We start from the raw sequence: 21,189 nt of genomic DNA, 5'->3' as shown, positions 1-21,189 counted from the left end.
ATTGTACAAATTATATAATATACTATATAAATACATATGTTATATATAACATATTTAATATAGTATATGTTATATATAATGTTACATATGTTATATAAATATATAACATTTATATAATGTACAATATGTAATGTATTATATATTGCATATTATAAACAAAGGAAATTGTGTAACAGTTACAATGGTACTGTATAATAAATTGTGGGGTAGGAAGTAGTATCAAATTTGGTGATTTCTTTCATTTTTTAGTAATTTAGGTTTCTTAGAAGTACAAAAATTAAATACATTCTACTGTTTACAGCTAGCTTGTTAAACAATTATATTACTTACCTATCACTGTGTAACACATTACCAAACTTAAAGAGTATAAAATTTTATCTCACAGTTTCTATAGATTAAAGTGAACGTGCCTAGCTGCAGAAGATGTTGGCTGGCTTGTAGTTTCATTTCAAAGTTTAAATGGGGACATAATCAATGGAGTTCACTTCTGTGGGGCTTGTTGGACTAAGGTCTCAGTTTCTTGTGTTTGCTAGTGGCTGTAATTTAACATTGAGCAGTGCCCAATATATCTTACTTTATCAAAGTCTTCTTTGAAAGACTTTCCTTGAAAGAAATATAGCCATTTCATTATTTCAGTAAGTATACAGCTGGATTTTGGCATCATGTAGGATTCATTATTAGTTTTTTTGATGTTATATATAAATTAGTTTATTTATAATAGAAGTCATTCCCCACAATTACCCCCTCCCCCTTTTTTTTTTTGGTTGCTCATGAGGTTTGAACTCAGGCCTGGGTACTGTCTCTGAACTTTTCTACTCAAGGCTTGTGCTCTACCACTTTGAGTCACAGCTCCAATTCTGGTTTCCTGGTTGTTCATTAGAGCGAAGAATCTCAAGAACTTTGCAACCCAGTCTGGCTTTGAACAGTGATCCAGGTTCTTAGTCTCCTGAGTAGCTAGGCGTGCAGTCATTTTCCCTTTTAATCTTCACATAATTTAGCTCTTAAATGATACCACTGTTGCCAAATAAAAAAGATATTTATGACAACTGTCTTTTCTAACAATACTCTTTTGTATATTAGTATATAAATTGTAGTTAAGGAGAGGTTATACTAGCATTATGACAATTTTTTATTTTCTTAGTCTTGACAGGATACAATTTATTTTATAGTCCATTACATCTGGTTGAGAAAATTAGAATCATGTTGCTCTAATTTAATATATGGTTTTGAATTGCCTTTGAGATATAGAAAATACAACAGTGTACTTAAACATATTCTGCCATATAAACATATAGCTTGAAAGGACCATAAATGTTAGTGTGGTCAGTTGTGCTATTTTTTTCTTTAATTTTCTAGTTAAAATAATATATGAGGTAATAAATTTTCAGTTATAGTTCTATGTTTTATTTATGGTGAACATATGCTTTCTTTCATTGAAAAATTTTTTTTTTTTTTGGTCGGTTGTGGGGCTTGAACTCTGGGCCTGGGCGCTGTCCCTCAGCTCTTCAGCTCAAGACGAGCCCTCTACCACTTGAGCTACAGCGCCACTTCCGGTTTTCTGGTGGTTTATTGGAGATGGGAGTCTCATGGTCTCTCCTGCCCGGGCTGGCTTTGAACCGCGATCCTCAGATCTCAGCCTTCTGAATAGCTAGGATTACAGGCGTGAGCCACCAGCGCCCGGCGAAAATTTTTTTTTTGGTAGAAATTTTATGCTTTTCTGAAACACGATAATAGAACATATGTTTATTGGCAGTGCATAGGAGATAAAATTTATAATCTCAGATACTGGGGAGACAGAAGGTCAGGAGACAGAAGGTCAGGAGGATCATAATTAGAAGCTAGGCCGGCAAAGGTTAGCAAAACTGTTATCTCAATAGTTCATGTGGTAGTTCTTCCTTGTACTACCTACAAGAAAGTAATATGTAGGAGAGTCATAATTCAGTGCTCCCCATTCCCACATAAATGTGAAACTATCTAGCATGTATGAGACTCTGTGTTCAAACCCAATAACAGAAGTATGTTTATTTCATTATTTCTAGATGTTTACTCCTAATGTTTCCTAATTTACATCTTGAAGTTCAGCCTTTAAGCAGAATAAGGCATAATTCTCCAAAAGTGCCATGCTTCATGCCTCTGCCCTTGTTCATTTTGCTGTTTTACTGATTCAGCCTCAAACATGATAAAAGCACACATACAATGAAAAATGTATACTGCCTTTATAACCAACAAGAAGAACTAGTAAGCTCTGTAAGTGCTTGATATACTGTAGGCAACGTGTTTCGTGTAAGTTGTTGAATAGAAAATGAGATACTTTAGTACATTGCAGTGCATTGAATATACATTAATAACTTGGTTATCAAAGATTAATCAGAGAGCACAGAAACTTCACTTTTTCCTGGATAGTCTGATATCCAGAATCTCATCTTTGTGATGCAAAATAGGCAGATAAACAATAAAAGTGTTTTACATTTGTTTCTTTTAATCTTTTAGATTTATATCTAATTCAGCAACTAATAGTTTTTACTTCTCAATATTAAGCTGCAACTGCCCTAGAGATTAAGGAAAGTGAATTTACTGTCTTTCACTCTTTGGAGACATTTAAAAGTAGAAGAAATCAAAGTGCAAATAAAGTCAAAAGATTGAAGATGTGAGTTCAGAGTTAAGTTCTTCTAATATTTAAGTGTATCTTATGTGCCAATTTCTAGCAGCTTTCACATAGATTTTTCTGTAATTATTTAATATCAAGTGAACATTATTTTGTCTTATGCCATTCTTTTGCATCTTTCAGTATTTAACTCTAGTTTGTGTTTGTATGTGTTTATAGTTGGCATGTGGGTTTCTGAAACCTCATTCATTTACACACTCCTTTATTCAAGCTTTGTTGTCACATAAACCTGAATTTATACTTCACCTTTGCTATTTAATTCTAAGCTAGTGTAAACTCTGTTAACTCACTTTCCTTGAGCCCTGATTTTAGCTCAAGGCTAGCGCTATCACTTGAGCCACATTACCACTACGGCTTTTTCTGCTTATGTGGTGCTGAGGAATCGAACCCAGAGCCTCATGCATGCAAGGCAAGTACTCCACCACTGAGCCATCTTAGCAGCCCTCTTTCCTGTACTTTTATCCTTCTTTCATTTTCTCCTTCTCATCTCTTTGTCTTTTTAGCTTTCTTTTCCTTATTTTTGATTCGCTTTGAATGTCTTCCTTATTCATTCCCTTTTCCTTCCCCTGTCCCTAAAATTAGCTTTTATTGATTGGATGTTCACAGGACCAAGCATAGTTAACCTTCTTAGTTTATATAAACTAAATGACGATAGGAAATTAACTAATGTCTGTCAGTTCAAATTCTGAATTTCTAGGAGAAAGAAACTAGTCCAATTTATCCCAGATGTGCTTGCTGTGTCCAATCAAATATCGGGGGGAAAAGAGGATCACATAATGCCAATATGGCTGTTGAGTCAATTCTGTAGATGATAGCAAGGTTTACATTAAAGTGGCTGGTGGTTGTCAACTTAATACTTATCTTATTCTGCTGTAATTATTGCATTAAATCTGCGATTTTCTAGTAGGCAGCCAACTGCTGGTACAATAGAAAGTACCATCTATCACCACAAAGTAGATGCCTCATGAATATTGATTGCTTAAGCTTCCTGGGTTAAAGGAATAATCATCACTAATTTAAATATTAAGCAACCTGCATAGTATAACAGACTTAGAAATGCAGTGTAAGCCTGTAGGTTTTCTTCTCTTCATTAAAATTCACTTATTAAATTCCTAATAGAATATGAGGCCATGCCCAGAAAATTACTTTGACCTTTCCCTGATCTCTAGTAGCTATTATTAAGGCATACATGAGACATTGCAAACAGCCATAAGAAGTATAATCAATCATGCAAGAACTTATACTCATATTTAATGCAAGTTTAGGATATATTTATATGGTTTGTGTTGCAGTAGTAATATCAGAGACTGTTGAGGTAGATACTAAAATGAAGTGCAGCTGTGAGATTTACACATTGCTATTTAGTGTTTAAAAAACACCAGTATAGTATGCTCTGAAACTTTGTATTACTAAGTGTATATATATATATATATATATATATATATATATATATATATATATACCATTGTCTGCTACCATTGTCTGCTTTATCATCTTAAAGTATAATATAATAGTAAATTCATTAATTAAACTTGTTAAATTATAGGTCATTTTTAGGTATTTTTATTGATTTTTACTCATCAAAATAGTGTTGATTACAATGTATATTTCATTTTATAAATTGGCACATTAAATGGTAGAGATCTAACCCAAGAAGGTCTTATGTTAGCTCATTAGTGATCAAATGTACATGCAACTTTAGAGTAAAATTCCTTTAAGAGATTTCCCTATAGTCTAAAAAGATTGAAGAGATATTTTTAAAATGCAAGAGAGACTACTGTATTATCCCATATGTTCAAGAAATAAACAGCAAGTGGTAATTTAAAAGATGGCAAATTGAAGACAGCCTTTTATGATTGTATTAATTAAAATGGTATGCCCTGGTTAAGAATCATGAAATAGTTTTCAGATTGTCCTATAGCAGGTTTAAAAGTGAAAAAAATTATAGAGTGCTGAGAAAATTATTATTTTATTAGCTTGCATGTTGTGTATTTAGTGAATCTAAGAAAAATTTATAATATGTATTCACTGGTTATATATTCATTGAGTCTAAGGGAAACTTGTAGAAAGAAATGTGGCTGCCATTCTGTAAAATAAAATTTAATGAAGAGAAAGCCTTTCTTGGAAGAGCTCTCATTTCAAACCAGACTGGAGGTTCCTCAAAAGACTACACATAGAGCTCCCCTTTGACCCAGCAATCTCACTTTTGGGGATTTACCCAAATGATCACAAACAAGGCCATACTAAAGCTACAAGCACAACTATGTTTATACAGCATTATTTACCATAGTTAAGATATGAAACCAACCACATGCCTCTCAGATGAATGGCAAGAAAATGTGGTATATATACAGTTGAATTCTATGCCTCCATCAGAAAAAAAGACATTGCCCCATTTGTTAGGAAATGAAAAGACTTGGTAAAAATTACATTAAGTGAAGTAAGCCAGACTCAAAGAAACATAGGTCCCATGGTTTCCCTTATCTGCAATAACTAGTAGTATATGTCTAGGACAAACAGCAGAGGTAAAAAACTATGTACATATGACCATATAACCTGATGCTAAGTGAAATGAACCCCAAGATAGGGACACAAGAGATTTTATCTTTCTTGTTCTTTTTAATGTACTTATAACGTACTATGTGAATTTTTTTTTTTTTTTTGTTTCTTTGTATGTTCTTCCTCCATGGTACAACCTCTGTTGTCACTGTATTTGATTCTGGTGTCCTGCATCTTGTATATACATTTTTCTACTTTGGGGAGGGAAAGGGAAATAACAAAATGCTGAAACAAGGATACAGGATGACCCATTGTAACAATGAGATGTACAAGACACTACATAAAAAATGAACTTTACAACTTGGTGGGGGGAGGGGTTGTTGGAGATGTGGGAGGGAAGGGATGGTAGGAGAACAAAGGAGGCGGTAACAATGTTTGATAGGAAATGTACTCATTACCTTGCTCATGTAACTGTAACCCTTCTGTATAGCATCTTTACAATAAAAATATAAAGAACAATAAAAAAGAGGACAAATATGTGTCAGCGCATTCACAAGTTAGTGTGGACATTGGTTAGGTTAGCTTCTGTTTCCAATTAGATGCTTATATGTGCTTTTCATTTTGCATAGAAACCATAACTGGTATGTGCTTCCTCAGTCTATAAAACTCACTGGGTGGTGATGAGGTATTAATCAGTAGGTAAACAGTAGAATGAGTTGCAACTTAGAAATATAAAATTAAAAAAATTTAAAAAAGAGAGCTTATGGGTCAGAATAAGGAAAAAGGAGTATCTACATTTTAGACGTGATTAAAACAAGATAAGCAACAGGAACCTTTAAAGATACGGAAGGAAATACTGGTTAATTATCCTGAGTTCATATTTAATGTTTTAGGGAATTGTTATTTATTTACTTTTTTCGTTTGTGGGGGCTGAACTCTGGGCCTGGGTGCTGTCCCTTAGCTCTTCAGCTCAAGGCTAGCACCCTACCACTTGAGCCATAGCACCACTTCTGGCTTTTTTCTGCTTATGTGGTGCTGAGGAATTGAACCCAGGACCTCATATATGCGAGGCAAGCACTTTGCTACTGAGCCAGCTTCCCAGCCCCTGTTTTTTATTTTTAAAAATAGATTATCAGGCACAGATCTCGGTGTTTTTTTTTCTTTCCAATTAGAAGATATTTTGGGGATCCTCTAGATGTTACTTTACAGTAATTTTAGCCTGATATGTATATTATGGTCATAATAAAGCTTATTAAGGAAGGAGGTACTTAGTTAACTTAGCTAGGGCTGTAATTTTAGCTACTTGGGAGGCTGAGATGTGAGGATTGTGGTTTAAAGACAGCCTATGTAGGAAAGTCCATAGACTTTTCTTAACCACCAAAAAGCCAGAAGAAGTGAAGCTATGGCCCAAGTGGTAGAGCATCAGCCTTAAGCAAAAAAGCTAATACAAGAGCAAGAGGCCCTGAGTTCAAGTCCCAGAACTGGCACAACAATAAAATAAATAAAAATAAAGATGAACTTTTCAAGTAGAATCTTACCTGTATTTAGTAAAAGCTAGATTTCATATAAAATAACTTTTTTCCATATTGAGGAAAAATGTAAGAAAAAATAAGTCAAATATTTATTTTATAACCAGGCTAATCGGAGTCTTCTGAATTTCTGTTTACTGATACTTTATTTCTTCTTGACTTCATTCCTTTTTTTGTGACAGTACTGGGGTTTGAACTCTAGCTTTTGAGCTTGTTAGGTAGGTGCTCTTTTTTTGAACCACGGCTTAGGCCCTGATTTTTGCTGTTGAGTTTTGGGATGGTGTCTCAATTCTTATCTAGGTGCTGCCTGGACTCCGACCCTCTAGGTTTCCTGTTGTAAAGTCTTCCTGTCATAACTGTCATGATGCATATGAGTCATCACATCTAACACTTGTTGAGATGGAGCCTCACAAACTTTTATATAGGGGCTGGCCTCAAATCTGTATCCTCTTTTATACTGTGGGGGCCCTGCTTTCAATGACTCAAAACGGTTCACTTTCATCCACTCACTTTAAAGATATATCTTCTCGTTTTTTTCTTTTATAGTAGTTGTTGATTTAATAATTTTTGATGCTACAAGAGATTCCCATTTGTTTTAAAAGGTAATTCAGAGACATGGTAAAACATTGAAATAGTGTAAAAGGATAAATGATGTCAAAATGGGTTTCTCTGCCAACCTAGCCTCTTAGTTCTCCTTTTAGAAGCAAATGCCCCTTGCTATGACTTTCTTGTACATGCTGTCAGAGATACCCTCCTTACCTGTGAGTAAAGAAACTGAAAGAGTATATGACATACAAGTGATTTTCTTCCCCAACCTGTATAATTTCCTATCTCTGTCTTTGGTTTTGGGAGCTATTTGACTTAATCCTTATAAGTTTATACAATTTTCTTTATAATCTTAGACAAAAATAAGACTCACTTGATCTTGAATTCTTGGACTGAAAACTTAGTATGTTCATAATTATAATCATGAAAAACATTACTTCTCTAAGTCTTTGAGGCTGGAAAGGACTTTGTATTGAATATGTTTTTATCCAGCTTATCTAGTTCATTTGTAACTCAATAAAAAGATTCATTCACTGAAAGGGGAGGAGTTTATACTTTTGCTACAATCCTAACATCTTATATGAAGTTGTTTTTACTTAATGGAGCCAAATAATATATAGCAGTGGGAAATTTCCTTGAAACCTGTCTCTTTTTCTCTTCCTTCATAATTTACCGAACTGAGGAGTACTAAAAATGAAAAGTTTCATTGCCTGCAAGGCATCATGTTAGAACCTAGAGTGTCAGCAATCCATTTCCTAACTGTGGATTTGTGTCTTGAATGCATTAGGGACATCAGAGAATGACGGTTCATTTGTAAAGTGAGAACACATTAAGAACCTAGTACTGCTCAGTCCTCAGTCTGGTGGCACATATATACAATCCCAGCACTCTAGAAGCTGAAGCAAAAGGATCAAGGATTTAAAGCCAGCTTGGGCTGCAGATAGGAGGCCTTTACTCAAAAAATATAAAACAAACAAAGAAGATCTTCTGAGCTTCTTTCCTCCATGACCAAGCATGATGCTGTGACTACTGCCTCCAGACAAAAATAAAAGATTTTCAGAATAGTAGAATTTAGTAGTTAATAGTATAATTTAATATCTCAGTTCAAAATTGTGCTTAAGCCATTGTTTTCTTCATCTCCTGGTATTTCTTAGAAAGATGTTTCCTGACATAATATATGCCTAAAGACAAGGAGTAGTGGTGCTTTTTGACCTTCTGTCACTTCATCTACCTGGATAAAAAAAAAAAATCTTGATGGAAAGCTGGAACTACTCAAGAGGTTGAAATCTAAAGCCAGCTGAGGCAGAAAAATCCTCTTATCTTTAACCACACACACACACACACACACACACACACACACACACACACACACTCCAGAACCAGACAGACAGACACCCCCCCCAGAAACACCCCCCCAGAAACACACATACTCCAGAACCAGACACACACACACCCCAGAAACACACACACCCCAGAAACACACACACACACACACACACACACACACACACACACACACACACACACACACACACACACACACACACACACACACACACACACACACACACACACACACACACACACACACACACACACACACACACACACACACACACACACACACACACACACACACACACACCAGAACCAGAACCAGAGATGCAACTCAAATGGTAGAGCTCTAACAGGGAGTGAAAAAAGCCCAGCAATCATGCAAGAGACCCTGAGTTCAGACCCTAGTACCATCAACAGAAAATGTCTTGGTGGGGTGATGGTGTTACTATTGTACTTCAGGAATTTGTATTTGTTATTTCATTAGGGACAACAAAAAGAATTCCTCTATTCATTTGGGAAAACAATCTTCAATTTAGGTTCTTCTATCTATGTTTTGTTTAAAACTTACATGTAAAATATAGTATTCTAAAATAATGGAGAAAAATGGAAAGTACTTTATTGCCACTTTGGCAACAAAACTTTTGTCCTAAAAACTTTTCTAGAAAAGGTTAATTGCTCTTTCATGAGAATGGTTATATGAAATTACTTAATGAATGTTGAACTATTTAAAACGTTTTCATCTTGACATGAAAAATTTTCAGCTTTAACCTGGACTTAGTAGTATTAATGGTCAATTGTTTATTATTATTTTGCCTATAACTAGTCTGTTTTCACTGTAAGGCAGAAAAAGAAAGTTGACATATAGTTGTCCTATAATTGAGATGATTCTGAGAGTTTATAATGCATTATTATATCTTTGAGCTTTATTTCTATTGTTCTGCCAACTGCGATATACATCAGCCAAACAACAACATAATACACAAGAAACCTCAAGTCTTTCTTTGAGAGGATGAGCCTTTAACTAAAGGCTTACCTCACTGGGGTTTTGTGCAAACTAATTAGCATTGGCAAAGCTTCTTGGTACTGTTAGATGACCGGCTGTTCAGCTATTAAAGGTTAAGTAGTGTTACTATGATTGTGATGTTGCAAACATCACTTTTTCATTGGTAACTTTGAGGGGAACATTGGTAACATTGAGGGGAAGCTTAAGAGAACCATCCTTCAGGTATTATAACTTGAAGTTAGAATGCTTTAATATCTCAGCTAAAATTATTGTCTTTCTCCTATTCTAGTATATAAACCAAGAGAATAAATGCATTGTTGAAGCAGATTTTGTGTGTATGTATTTGTGTATATGTGTATCATATAATCTAGTAGCAGCACCCTTTACACTGCAAGCAACTCCAACAACACCTTTTCCTTATTCCTAATAGGCCAGGTTGCCTTTGTTTTATACTTGTTTCGTTTTGGCATTTTTTTAAAGTATGCTCCACTGCTGAGACTTGATGTCTACCCTACTATGTGGAAGACCATCTAGCTCAATTTGTAGTTCTCAGCTAAGTTTCTAGAGAAGATAGGCATTATGAGTCACCAGTATATGATATAATTAATTCCAAAGTATTATACTAACCTATTTTCTTCAATATTATTTCATGTTAATAATTCAGAATATGACTGATCTTTAGAATTAACTACTTTTCTTTTGTTTTTGGTGGTTTGGTTTATGAATTAGATTTCTAGGTTATCTCTTTTTTATTGTGAAAATACGATAATGAGTACATTTCTTATCAAGCATTGTAGCCTCCTCCTTTGTTTCCCCTTCCCATCCCTTCCCATCCTCTCCCCCACCCCCCCACCCAATCTTCCCCACCCCCTCTCCCCTTCCCCCCCCCACCAAAGTTGTAAAGTTTGTTTTCAACATAACAACTTGTACATCTCATTGTTGCAATGGGTCCATCTGTATCCCTATTTAAACGATTTGTTTTTCTTCTTCCTCTCCACAAATTACACCGAAATCAAATACAGTGAAAGCAGGGGTTATACTGTGGGGGAGGGACATACAAAGCAACAAAGAAATAATCTTATAAATGTGTTAGAAACAATCGCATGAAAGAAAACAAACATTTGAGTACATATCTCAGGGTTCGTTTCCCTAACATCACCTTATCTGACCTTTTCTGCTTGACTCAGACATATACTAGTTATTGCAAATAAGGGAAACCATGGGACCTATGATTCTTTGGGCCTGGCTTACTTCACTTAATGTAATTTTTTCCAAGTCTTTCCATTTCCTAACAAATGGGGCAATGTCATTCTTTCTGATGGAGGCATAGAATTCCATTGTGTATATGTACCACATTTTCTTGATCCAGAGACATCTGGGTTGGTTCCATATCTTAGCTATAGTAAATAATGCTGCAATAAACATAGTTGTGCTGGTAGCTTTAATGTGGTCTTGTTTGTAAACATTTGGATAAATGCCCAAAAGTGAGATTGCTGGGTCATAAGGGAGCTCTGTGTAGTCTTTTGAAGAACCTCCATACTGCTTTCCAAAGTGGTTGAACAAGTTTACACTCCCACCAACAATCCAGTAGTGTTCCCTTCTGTCCACATCCCCTCCAGCGTCTGTTGTTATTAGAGTTCTTGATTTTAGCCATTCTAACTGGGGTGAGGTGGTATCTCAATGTTGTTTTGATGTGCATTTCTTTTATGGCTAGGGAGGTTGAGCATTTCTTCTTGTGTCTATTGGCCATCCTTCTTTCCTCTTCAGAGAAGTTTCTCTTTAAGTCTTTAGCCCACTTATTTATTGGGCAGTTATTTCTTTGAGGATTTGTTGTTGGGGGATTTAATTTTTTGAGTTCCAAGTATATTTTAGATACGAGACCCTTGTCCATTGTATGGCTAGTGAAGATCTTCTCCCAATCTTTGTGCTTTCTATTGATCTTGCTAGCTATGTCCTTTGTCATGCAGAAGCTCTACAATTTCATGCAATCCCATTTGTCCAACCTTTCTTTGATTTGTTGTGTTTCTGGGTCTCTATTAAGAAAATTTTGGCCTGTGCCAACAAGATCTAGGGTTTCTCCTATTCCATCCTGTAATGTTTTCAGAGTGTCTGCTTTGACTCCAAGGTCTTTGATCCATTTAGAGTTGATTCTGGTGCAGGGTGATATATAAGGATCTAGCTTTAGTAGGTTATCTCTTTTTTTGGTCATGTAATGGGACTTGAACTTAGGGCCTACATGCTGCCTCTGAGTTTTTTTGCTCAAAGCTAGTGCTCTACCACTTTGAGCCACAGCTCCATTTCCAGCTTCCTTGTGGTTAATTGGAGATAAGAGTCTGAGTCTTTCCTGCCCCCATTGGCTCTGAGTGGAGATCCTCAGATCTCAGCCTCCTGAGTAGCTAAGGGTTACAGGCATAAGCCACCATCACTCACCTTTTTTTCTTTTTCTTATTTCTCTTTTTAGTTTATGACTTTTATTCATACACAATCACTTGTCTTCAGGTTTGTTGAAACAGTAAGTTATGCAACACTTGCCATAATAATGTTTGTCAAAGTGGCTAGCCATAAAAACTCCAGTACAACATTCATCTGAAGGGCACTCTTTACGAAGATGGCTAATTTTGCCATTTTCATCCACCTTGTAGTATTTCAGGACAAACAGTTTAGCATTTTTTCTCTTATGCTTGTTCTTCTTGGGAGTGGTGTAAGACTTCTTCCTTTTCTTAGCACTACCCCGAGGTCTCAACAGTAGATGAAGAATGGACTCCTTTTTAATATTGTAGGTAGATAAACTATATCCATCTTCCAGCTGCTTACCAGCAACCATAAGTCTTTCCTTCCTTATCCTGGATCTTGGCCTATTACATTTTCTATAGTATCCAAAGGTTCAACCTCGAATGGTTCAACCCATAAGGGTTTGATGAAAATCTGCATCCTAGCAGTGGTCCTATTGCTGATGGTAGATCAGAAAGAAGTTCAGCTTTATTTTTTTCTATCCAGTAAGCCATCAAAATCCTTAGCTTCCGGGCAGTCCTGTAGAGAGTTTAGAAGATACAGAGTTAGAAACTAATTTTAGGTAGAAATGAGGATGCTATTATAGAAAAAGCTGTCCTTTTAAAAGATATACCAAACAAAGAATTATGTTGAATTTTGACCATGTCTAAGACTTTGTTGAAGACTAAACTTAAAAATGATGGATTAGTTTACTCAGTTGAAGAAATTTCTACTGTAATTAGTGATTCAACTCTGCTTCATCTTTATCTAGAAGTGTATCTTAAAAATTAAAAGTGTACTTGAATGGAAACAAAAGCTCCTTTTAGGAAATTTGTTTTGTGGTTTGATTATATTTTCTGAAGTATTCTAAATTCTTATGCTAGGGAGTGACTAGCATGGGATAATGAAGTACTTGAGTTAGTGCCATTGCCATGATGAGTCCTTATAGCTATGTGCTGGAAGTCTATACTTAGAACTAGTCCGGGTTAGATTCTTATTCTAGACATTCAAAGGATTCTGTGGTCTATAAGGTTTAAATGTTTCTTTTTAACATTTTGCCCTAAGCATTCGTCTTCATTTAGTAAACCAATAATTACAGTGTAATTATCATTTTACCCTACTTTGAACTTTATATATCTCAAAGATTTACAGTTGTATAAATAACCAAAGTCATAATTTCTTATTAAAGCTATTTACTGCTTTCTTTCTTTCTTTCTTTCTTTCTTTTTTTTGTCTGCCATGGGGCTTGAACTCTGGGCTTGGGCGCTATCCCTCGGCTTTTCAGCTCAAGGTGAGTTCTCTACCACTTCAGCCACAGGACCACTTCCAGTTTTCTAGTGGTTTATTGGAGATAAGAGTCTTAATGGACTTTCCTGCCCTGATTGGCTTTGAACTGTATCCTCAGATCTCAGCCTCCTGAGTAGCTAGGATTACAGGCGTGAGCCACCGGCACCCAGCTGCTTTCATTATTTTTAAGAAGAGGTTTCTAGTGGAAGTTTGTTTTTATCAGGTCTGCTTGTTATATAAGCTCTGAAAAAATTCAGTAATTTACAGTAAAATCCAATGCCCCGTGAATTTGTTGTTGCTGTCAAGAAATATATTATAGAAAATTTCTTCCAAACTTTGTAAAAAATATATATATATACATTTTAAAGTATAGGATGACTTTCTAACAGAGCCAATATTGGACACTTACTTTAACCATGTAAGCCAAGAATAATTGTCCAAATTCCCCTTGATGATTTGTAACATGTATTTTCTTCTTTTAAAGGTATTCATTTCTAAATGCAAAGCATGAGTTCGTAAAAAGTTTATCAGTTGTACTTTTGAAAAAATAATTGGATTTTCCATTTACTCATTTCAATTTTACAAATGCTGTACCTTTTATTTCTCATTCATGCTTAGATGGGTACATGACAGAGCTTATTATTATTTCTCTGCCTTTACCACTTACTCTGTTTCCTTCTAGCTCTGATAAGTTATTAGCTGTTTAACTTATAAAAAACATAGTTATAGGGAAACTTGTATGTGTTAGAGAATGTCAGATGATAGGTATGGAATAGTGCCCGAAGATTTGAGTGTTATGTGGAGGAGAGACAAATGGAACTTAATTTAGTAAGTCATAGAAACAACCTAAATAATCAACAGTGGGAGTAAGTTAATAAATCAAGATGTTTCCATGGGGTAAATATTCTGTAACTGCTAAAATATATAGATCATTTATAGAAAACCATGTAGGAAAGATACTGTTAATCATTGTTGCTTCTATTGAGTTCATGGAGACTAGACTTGTTTATTATATATAATTTTGTATCTTTTTAAAAAAGCAACGCACATTGGGCTGGCAATGTAAGGTAGAGCATTTGCCTAGCATATGCAAGGCCAACCATTTTGTCCCTAGCACTTAAAAAAAAACAAAACAAAATACCAACTATATTCTTTTTTTTTTTTTGGCCAGTCCTGGGGCTGAATTCAGGGCCTGGACACTGTCCCTGAGCTTCTTTTGCTCAAGGTTAGCACTCTACCACTAGAGCCACAGCGCCACTTCAGGCTTTTTCCCAGCCCCCAACTACATTCTTTTATTTTTATTAAAAATCTCAAAATAACTAATATTTTATAAAATTAGTAGTGTGCTAGAATGAGCAGATAGGTAAGCAATTGGATTTCTGTCAAAAAACTGAACAAATTAAATGAAGATGAAACCTTGACTTCCTCACTCTTACTTTTTTTCCCCCCCTCAGAAATACCTTATTTTAACATACTTGAAGGGAACATGAGCAGCTATGTAGTTTACATTGTTCTGGTTTTGGCTGCTAATTATGAAAGAATGCTTTAACTCACACTTGTCAGAATAAAATAAAGAAAGACACATATTTTCTGGAGGATTGAACTGAGACCAAACTAATGTTGTATCATAGTATCTTAGAACTAAATTTAAATACAGGTTATTCCATGCGATTCCATGGGGTAGCTTGACTTTCTACCTCTTCTTGATTTCATTTGAATCTGAAAGCTATAGTAAAGTTTGAATATTGTAAATGAATAATTTGAAATTTTTGCGAGTAAAAGATAAGTACAGTCACAAGAAGTAATGTATATTAAAAAATATTTTCAGCTGGGCACCTGTGGTTCACGCCTATAATCCTAGCTACTCAGGAAGCTGAGATCTGAGGATCATAGTTCAAAGCCAGCCGGGGCAGGAAACTCGGTGAGACTCTTATCTCCAATAAACCACTAGAAAACTGGAAGTGGTGTTGTGGCTCAAGTGGTAGAGTGCTCGCTTTGAGCTGAAGACTGCAGGGACAGCACCCAAGCCCAGAGTTCAAGCCCCACAATTGACAAAAAATAAAATAAAAAATGTTTTCTCTCAATACAGGACCTGGCTTTTCCAATGCATCTAATTGGGTAGACTCTTGCAAACCTTGACATTTGAATAAATGTAATTACTTGTGCTCTTTCTGGGAATATTCTAGTCCCATGGGTGGCCACTTTAAATTCTATGTGGGGGGAAAAAAGAGCATCTGTGAGTCATTGAATATAATTCCAGTTTTCAGCCAGTTTCTTTCATATTTATAGTAGTCTATGTTATGTTAATCTTAGTAGTTTGTTGACAGCATGACACTATTACTGATTCTCTTTATAGATTTCCATTTTTTTTGTTAAGTTTATTTTTGTGAAATGTATGATCTTTTTTAAAATTTTTTTTGGCAGATGTACTCGTATAGCAATGACTAAAACTTTGAGTAAGTTGCCTGAAAAATAAATTGGTTAATTTCTTCTGCAAAAAAGATAATCCACTTGATATTCTTAAGTGATAATACTTTAACATTATTAATATGATGCCTGAAGTTGAGAATCAAGTTCATTAATGATAAGCAACTGCTTACTTTAATTCTAATTTTATAAAGGATTTTTCTGCTAGTGCAAGCTCAGAAAACAATCTAACTCCAGATCTCTGTCATGCAGATTGAACAAATGTTGCTACTTTTTCCTATTTGCTTCAGATTGTTAGGGAAAAAAATAGATAAAATTCCCTTCCTTAGTCTAGCTTTTCTGAGGAATTACTATTCTGAGTGTTGCAGATACTTCCTGACCACATTGTTATTGTTGTAAGTATGTATGCATGAACATGTGTTATTTTATATGGCTTTAACAGGTTTTTTTAAAAAATATGTTTTTTAAAAATAATAGGTAGAGTGCTTGCCTAGCATGAAGCCCTGGGTTTGATTCCTCAGTACCACATAAACAGAAAAAGCCAGAAGCAATGCTGTGGCTCCAGTGGTAGAGTGCTAGTCTTGAGCAAAAGAAGCTCAGGAACAGTGCCCAGACCCTGAGTTCAAGCCCCATGACTGGCAAAGTAATAATAATAATAATAATGATGATAATAATAATGTTACATCTATGTGCTCTGTGATTATAGTATGGATCATGAATAACCACAATTTATCCATTCTTCTGTTAATGGACATCTAGTGTCTCCTTGTGTATATGTGTTAAAGTTTCTTTAGGGTAATTACCTAGGACACATTCTAGACCATAATATATGTGCATCTTTAACTTCAGAGCACTTTAACAATATTGTGTAAATGGATTGTTTTAGTTTTGCATTCCTATGCTATGGGTTAGGGTAAGTCTTTCAAATTAGTACGCTGAAGCCCTACTACCTTAGAATGTGACTGTATTTGGAGATAGGGTTTTCTTTTCTCTTTTCTTTTCTTCCCTTTTCTTTTCCTATCTTCTTTTTTCTTTTCTTTTCTTTTTGTTTGTTTTTGGTACTGTTCCTGGGACTTGAACTTTAGGCCTGGGCACTGTTCCTTAGTTTTTTTGCTCAAGGCTAGAAACAGCTCCATCTCTGGCTTTTTGCTGGTTAGTTGGAGATACACTTCTCATGGACTTTCCTGCCTGAGTTGGCTTCAGATTGCTGTCTTCAGATCTCAGCCTTCTAAGTAGCTAAGGTTGTAGGCATGAGCCCACTGGCGCCTGACTAGAGACAAGTTTTTAATAGATGCTCATTATTAGTTGAGATTCAATTAATTTCTTAGTTTAGTGTCATTTTTCCTAACATGCATGATGGTATTTTGTCAAATCTTTTCTGTAATGGTGGTCATGTGTGTTTTGTAAAATTGTAAATAATGTTGACTTTTAAGTAAATAAATAAGTTAAATTGGTAATTTAAATAAGTTATGTACTTAAATAACTTAATGTTAAATAAAATTTGAATATCTAGGGTAAATCTTATTTAATTATATTGACTGCACTTATTACATATGGTTGGGTTTGATTTGCAAATATTGTAACATGATTTATTTATTTTTGGCAGTCCTAGGCCTTGAACTCAGGTCCTGGGTATCGTGTCAGCCCTATATGAAAAAGCCTCTTCTGCTCAAGGCTAGCACTCTACCACTGAACCACAGTTCCATTTCTGGCTTTGTTTTTGTTATTGGAGATAAAGTCTCATGAATTTCCCTGTTTTGGCTGGCTTCAAACTGGTATCTTCAGATCTCAGCCTCCTGAGTAGCTCGGATTACAGGTGTGAACTACCAGTACCTGGCTGATTTGTAAAAATTTTAAACTTTTTGAAATGAGGCATGGTGGCTAATACCTATAATCCCTTGCAATTTATGGCCAATGTAGGCAAAAAGTTACTTATATTGTCTCAAGCCAAGAAGCCAAGTGTTGTAATGCATGTCAGAAATCTAAGATGCATGAGAATCATAGATAGGAAGATTGAGGTCAAGGCTGGCTCCAGGCAAAAATGTGAGAACCTATTCAAAAAATAACTAAAAGCAAAACCGTCCAGTGCTCAAACCCCATTTTGTTAAAAAAAATAAAATAATTTTGAATCCCTCTTTATGAGGAATATTAGTCCAGGCTTTTCTTTTTCATAGACTCGTTATCTGGTTTTGACATCGGAGTAATACTGGTTTTATAGAATGAGTTGAGAAATACTCTTTTTGTTTCATGATCAGATCAGACAGTCTGTTCAGCATAGGGCTTGGAAGAGTAGCTGTAAGTCTAAATCCCGGACAATCACCTCATTTTAAATGGGTCACAAGAATGATTTTACATTTAAAAGTGCTATCATTCACTCATTCACACTTTGTTCATTATGTTGGTACTGTGGCTCAGGGCCTGGGCTCTGTCCCTTTGCTTTTCTTTATATAGGGCTAGCACTCTACCACTTGAGCCACAGCTCTACTTCTGGCTTTTTTGGTGATTAATTGGATGTAAGAGTCTTATAGACTGCCCTGCTTGGGCTAGTTTTGAACCACAATTCTTAGATCCATCCTCCTTAGTAGCTAGGATTATAGGTGTGAGCCACTGGTACCTGGCTAAGTCTTTACTTTTAAATATTTGTTATATATCTGTGTAGTAGCGTAGATTTTACCTGTTGGCCTGAAAACCTAAAATATTTACTACTTGGTCCTGTAGGGAAAATTTTGTCAGTTCTGTTGACTTTTCTTGGTTCCACAGATTTTTTTCCATTACCTTTCTTATTTCTATTTCATTGATTTCTTCTCTACTCTTTATTATTTTTCCTTCTATTTAACTAGAATTTCATTCGCTCCTTTTTTTTCTCTTTAAGATGTAATGTAACCCAGGTGCTGGTGGTTTGGCCTGTAATCCTAGCTACTTAGGAGGCTGAGGTGTGAGGATCATGGTTCACAACCAGCTGGAGTGGGAAAGTCCGTGAGACTTATTTCCAATAATCTGGTCAGAAAAAACTGGAAGTGGTGCTGTGGCTCAAGTGGCAGAGTGCTAGTCTTGAGCAAAAGGAGCTCAGGAACAGTGCCCAGGCTGAGTTCAAACTTCAAGACTGGCCCTCCTGTCCCCCTCCCCAAAGGTGTATTATCTGCAATAAATCTCATTTGTTGTACTTTTTAAAATTTTGAGCATTGTATATTCATCTCTCAAGTTCAATTTGGGCTTCTACTGTACTTTTAGTATTCCCTCTATCTTTGTCCTTTCTCTCTGTTTTTCTCTCTCCTCTCAGGATTGAACCTAGATTGAAGCATGCTAGTGTCCTACCACAGAGATGGGCTTTCACCCCATATCTCTATCTTTTGTAATACTGGGATGGAACCCCCACTTTAGCCAGCACTGAACAAGTGGGTTACATCTCTAGCCCAGCCAGTTACAGTCATTGCTTTTATATTAATTTTATCAGTTTTTAATTGGCTGATTGATTTTTCTCCTTACTCCAGGTTGTCATACAGATATTCTTAAAAACAGTCTTTTGTGATTTATTTAGTTGTAAATAGTTTGCTCCTTTTTTTTAAGTACTTGTATGAAGGAGCTGCCCTTTAACATAGCAGCTTATGAATATAATGCATCTTGATCCGTGCCACTCCTTTCAGCATTCTCATCCCTGCCCATTGCATCTTCTTTTTACTTTATTAATTTTGTAGACTGTACATTGATTTCTTGACTGCTTTTGCCCCCGCCCTCTTCTCTTCCTTTGTCTACTCCTCTCCCCTTGGTCTCATCACTCCCATCTTGCAAATATCAACTTGGTGCTTATTTTCTTGGTCTTTGGCTTTGTCTTTCTAAGGAATACACTACTTGAATTTTTTTAGAATCTACCATATTTCAGATAATACTTTTGTAACCACCTAACATGTTTACTTGTTTATAAGCTAATTCTAGCTACCACACTTGAAAACCATGCAACTTTTGTCTGTCTGGGCCTGACATCAGTTAATATAAATTTTCTAAGTTTTCCATTTCCTTAAAAAATAGTACCATATCATTCTAATGAATGAATAAAATTCCATTGTGTATATATACCACATTTTCTAGATCCATTTGACTATTGAGGGGCATCTGGGCTGATTCTCTACTTTAGCTATGGTGAATAGTGCTGCAGTAAATAATGGTTATGCTGGAGGCTTTACTATAACCTGGTTTGTGATCTTTTGGATAAATGCCCAGGAGTAGGATTGCTAGGTCATAGGGTAGTTCTATATTTAGGTTTTTTTTTTTTTTGAGGAAACTCCAAACTGCTTTCCAGAGTGTTGGAAAAGTTTCCACCAGCAGTGGATTAGTGTTCCCTTTTGGCTGCATCCTTGCTAGCATTTGTTATTGTTTGTTTCCTTTACGGCCAGAGATGTTGAACATTTCTTCTTGTGTCTATTGACTATTTTTACTTTTCTGAGAAATCTCTCTTTAAGTGATTAGTCTATTGCTTTTAAGAATTGTTATGTAGGACTTAAACAAATATTTAGTGTAGAACTAATTTCCACACTGCTGAGGCCAAATCCATCTTAGCATTTTATCTACTGCTCAGGAATTAGGACATTTTCTAGTTTGGCTGATAGGATCAGTAACTCTCCCCATACAACATTGTTTCTTCCACTAATTCCCTCTAGTGTGTGTGTGTGTGTGTGTGTGTGTGTGTGTGTGTGTGTGTGTGTGTGTGTGTGTGTGTGTGTGTGTGTGTGTGTGTGTGTGTGTGTGTGTGTGTGTGTGTGTGTGTGTGTGTGTGTGTGTGCATGCCTCATGCATGCTTGTCCTCAAAGCCTCCAGCTCCACTTTGGTTGCGCTCTATCACTTATGTGAGCCATACCTTCTATCTTGCATTTTGTTGGTTTATTGGCAATAGAATCTCTGCAGACTTTTCTTTAGTCTTCCAAAGTCCAGACTTCTTAATAGTAGGATTTTATTTGTGAACCACTGGTGCCCAGCTCACTGATCCCTTTAGACAGTTTCCCAAGCCTTTTCTCAACACATCCTTATCTCTGTTGATGAGTACTCTGCTGATTCTCAAGACTTCTGCAGGTCTCTGGAGCTGTGGCTTAGGTTCTTCTCTATAAGACTCCATCCTCCAAACTTTTACTATTAACTCTACTTCTTAAATTCAGGGGATTGACTAAGCTCCACTTAGGTTTTCTCTTCTCCATATTCAGTGTGAAAATTTTCTTAAAATAGTAAGTTAAGCAGGCTCAGACCTGTAATCCTAGCTACTTAGGAGGTTGAGATCTGAGTATCTTGGTTCAAAACCAGCTGGGCAGGAAAGTCTGTGAGACTCTTTTCTCCAACTACCAAAAAGCCAGAAGTGGAGCTGTGGCTCAAGTGGTAGAGTGCTAGCCTTGAGCATAAAAGCTCAGGGATAGTGCTTA

General features: G+C 35.8%; 2 protein-coding genes across 6 annotated transcripts in view; one reads left to right on the top strand and one right to left on the bottom strand.

The window, feature by feature from the left end:
* The window catches only part of Fut8 (fucosyltransferase 8), a 166,961-nt gene that overhangs the window by 68,274 nt on the left and 77,498 nt on the right, over window positions 1-21,189 (top strand). The gene's annotated exons all lie outside the window — the stretch shown is intronic.
* Window positions 12,066-12,511, bottom strand: LOC138806881 (ubiquitin-ribosomal protein eS31 fusion protein-like). Its single transcript, XM_069992326.1, is given in 3 exon segments — window positions 12,066-12,411; window positions 12,413-12,435; window positions 12,437-12,511. Coding segments are annotated over 3 exon segments (444 nt in total).

The sequence above is a fragment of the Dipodomys merriami genome, unplaced genomic scaffold, assembly GCF_024711535.1.
Source record: "Dipodomys merriami isolate MVZ:Mamm:240054 unplaced genomic scaffold, mDipMer1.0.p SCAF_1, whole genome shotgun sequence".
Classification (NCBI taxonomy): Eukaryota; Metazoa; Chordata; class Mammalia; order Rodentia; family Heteromyidae; genus Dipodomys; species Dipodomys merriami.
This window is presented reverse-complemented; position numbering and strand designations above follow the sequence as displayed.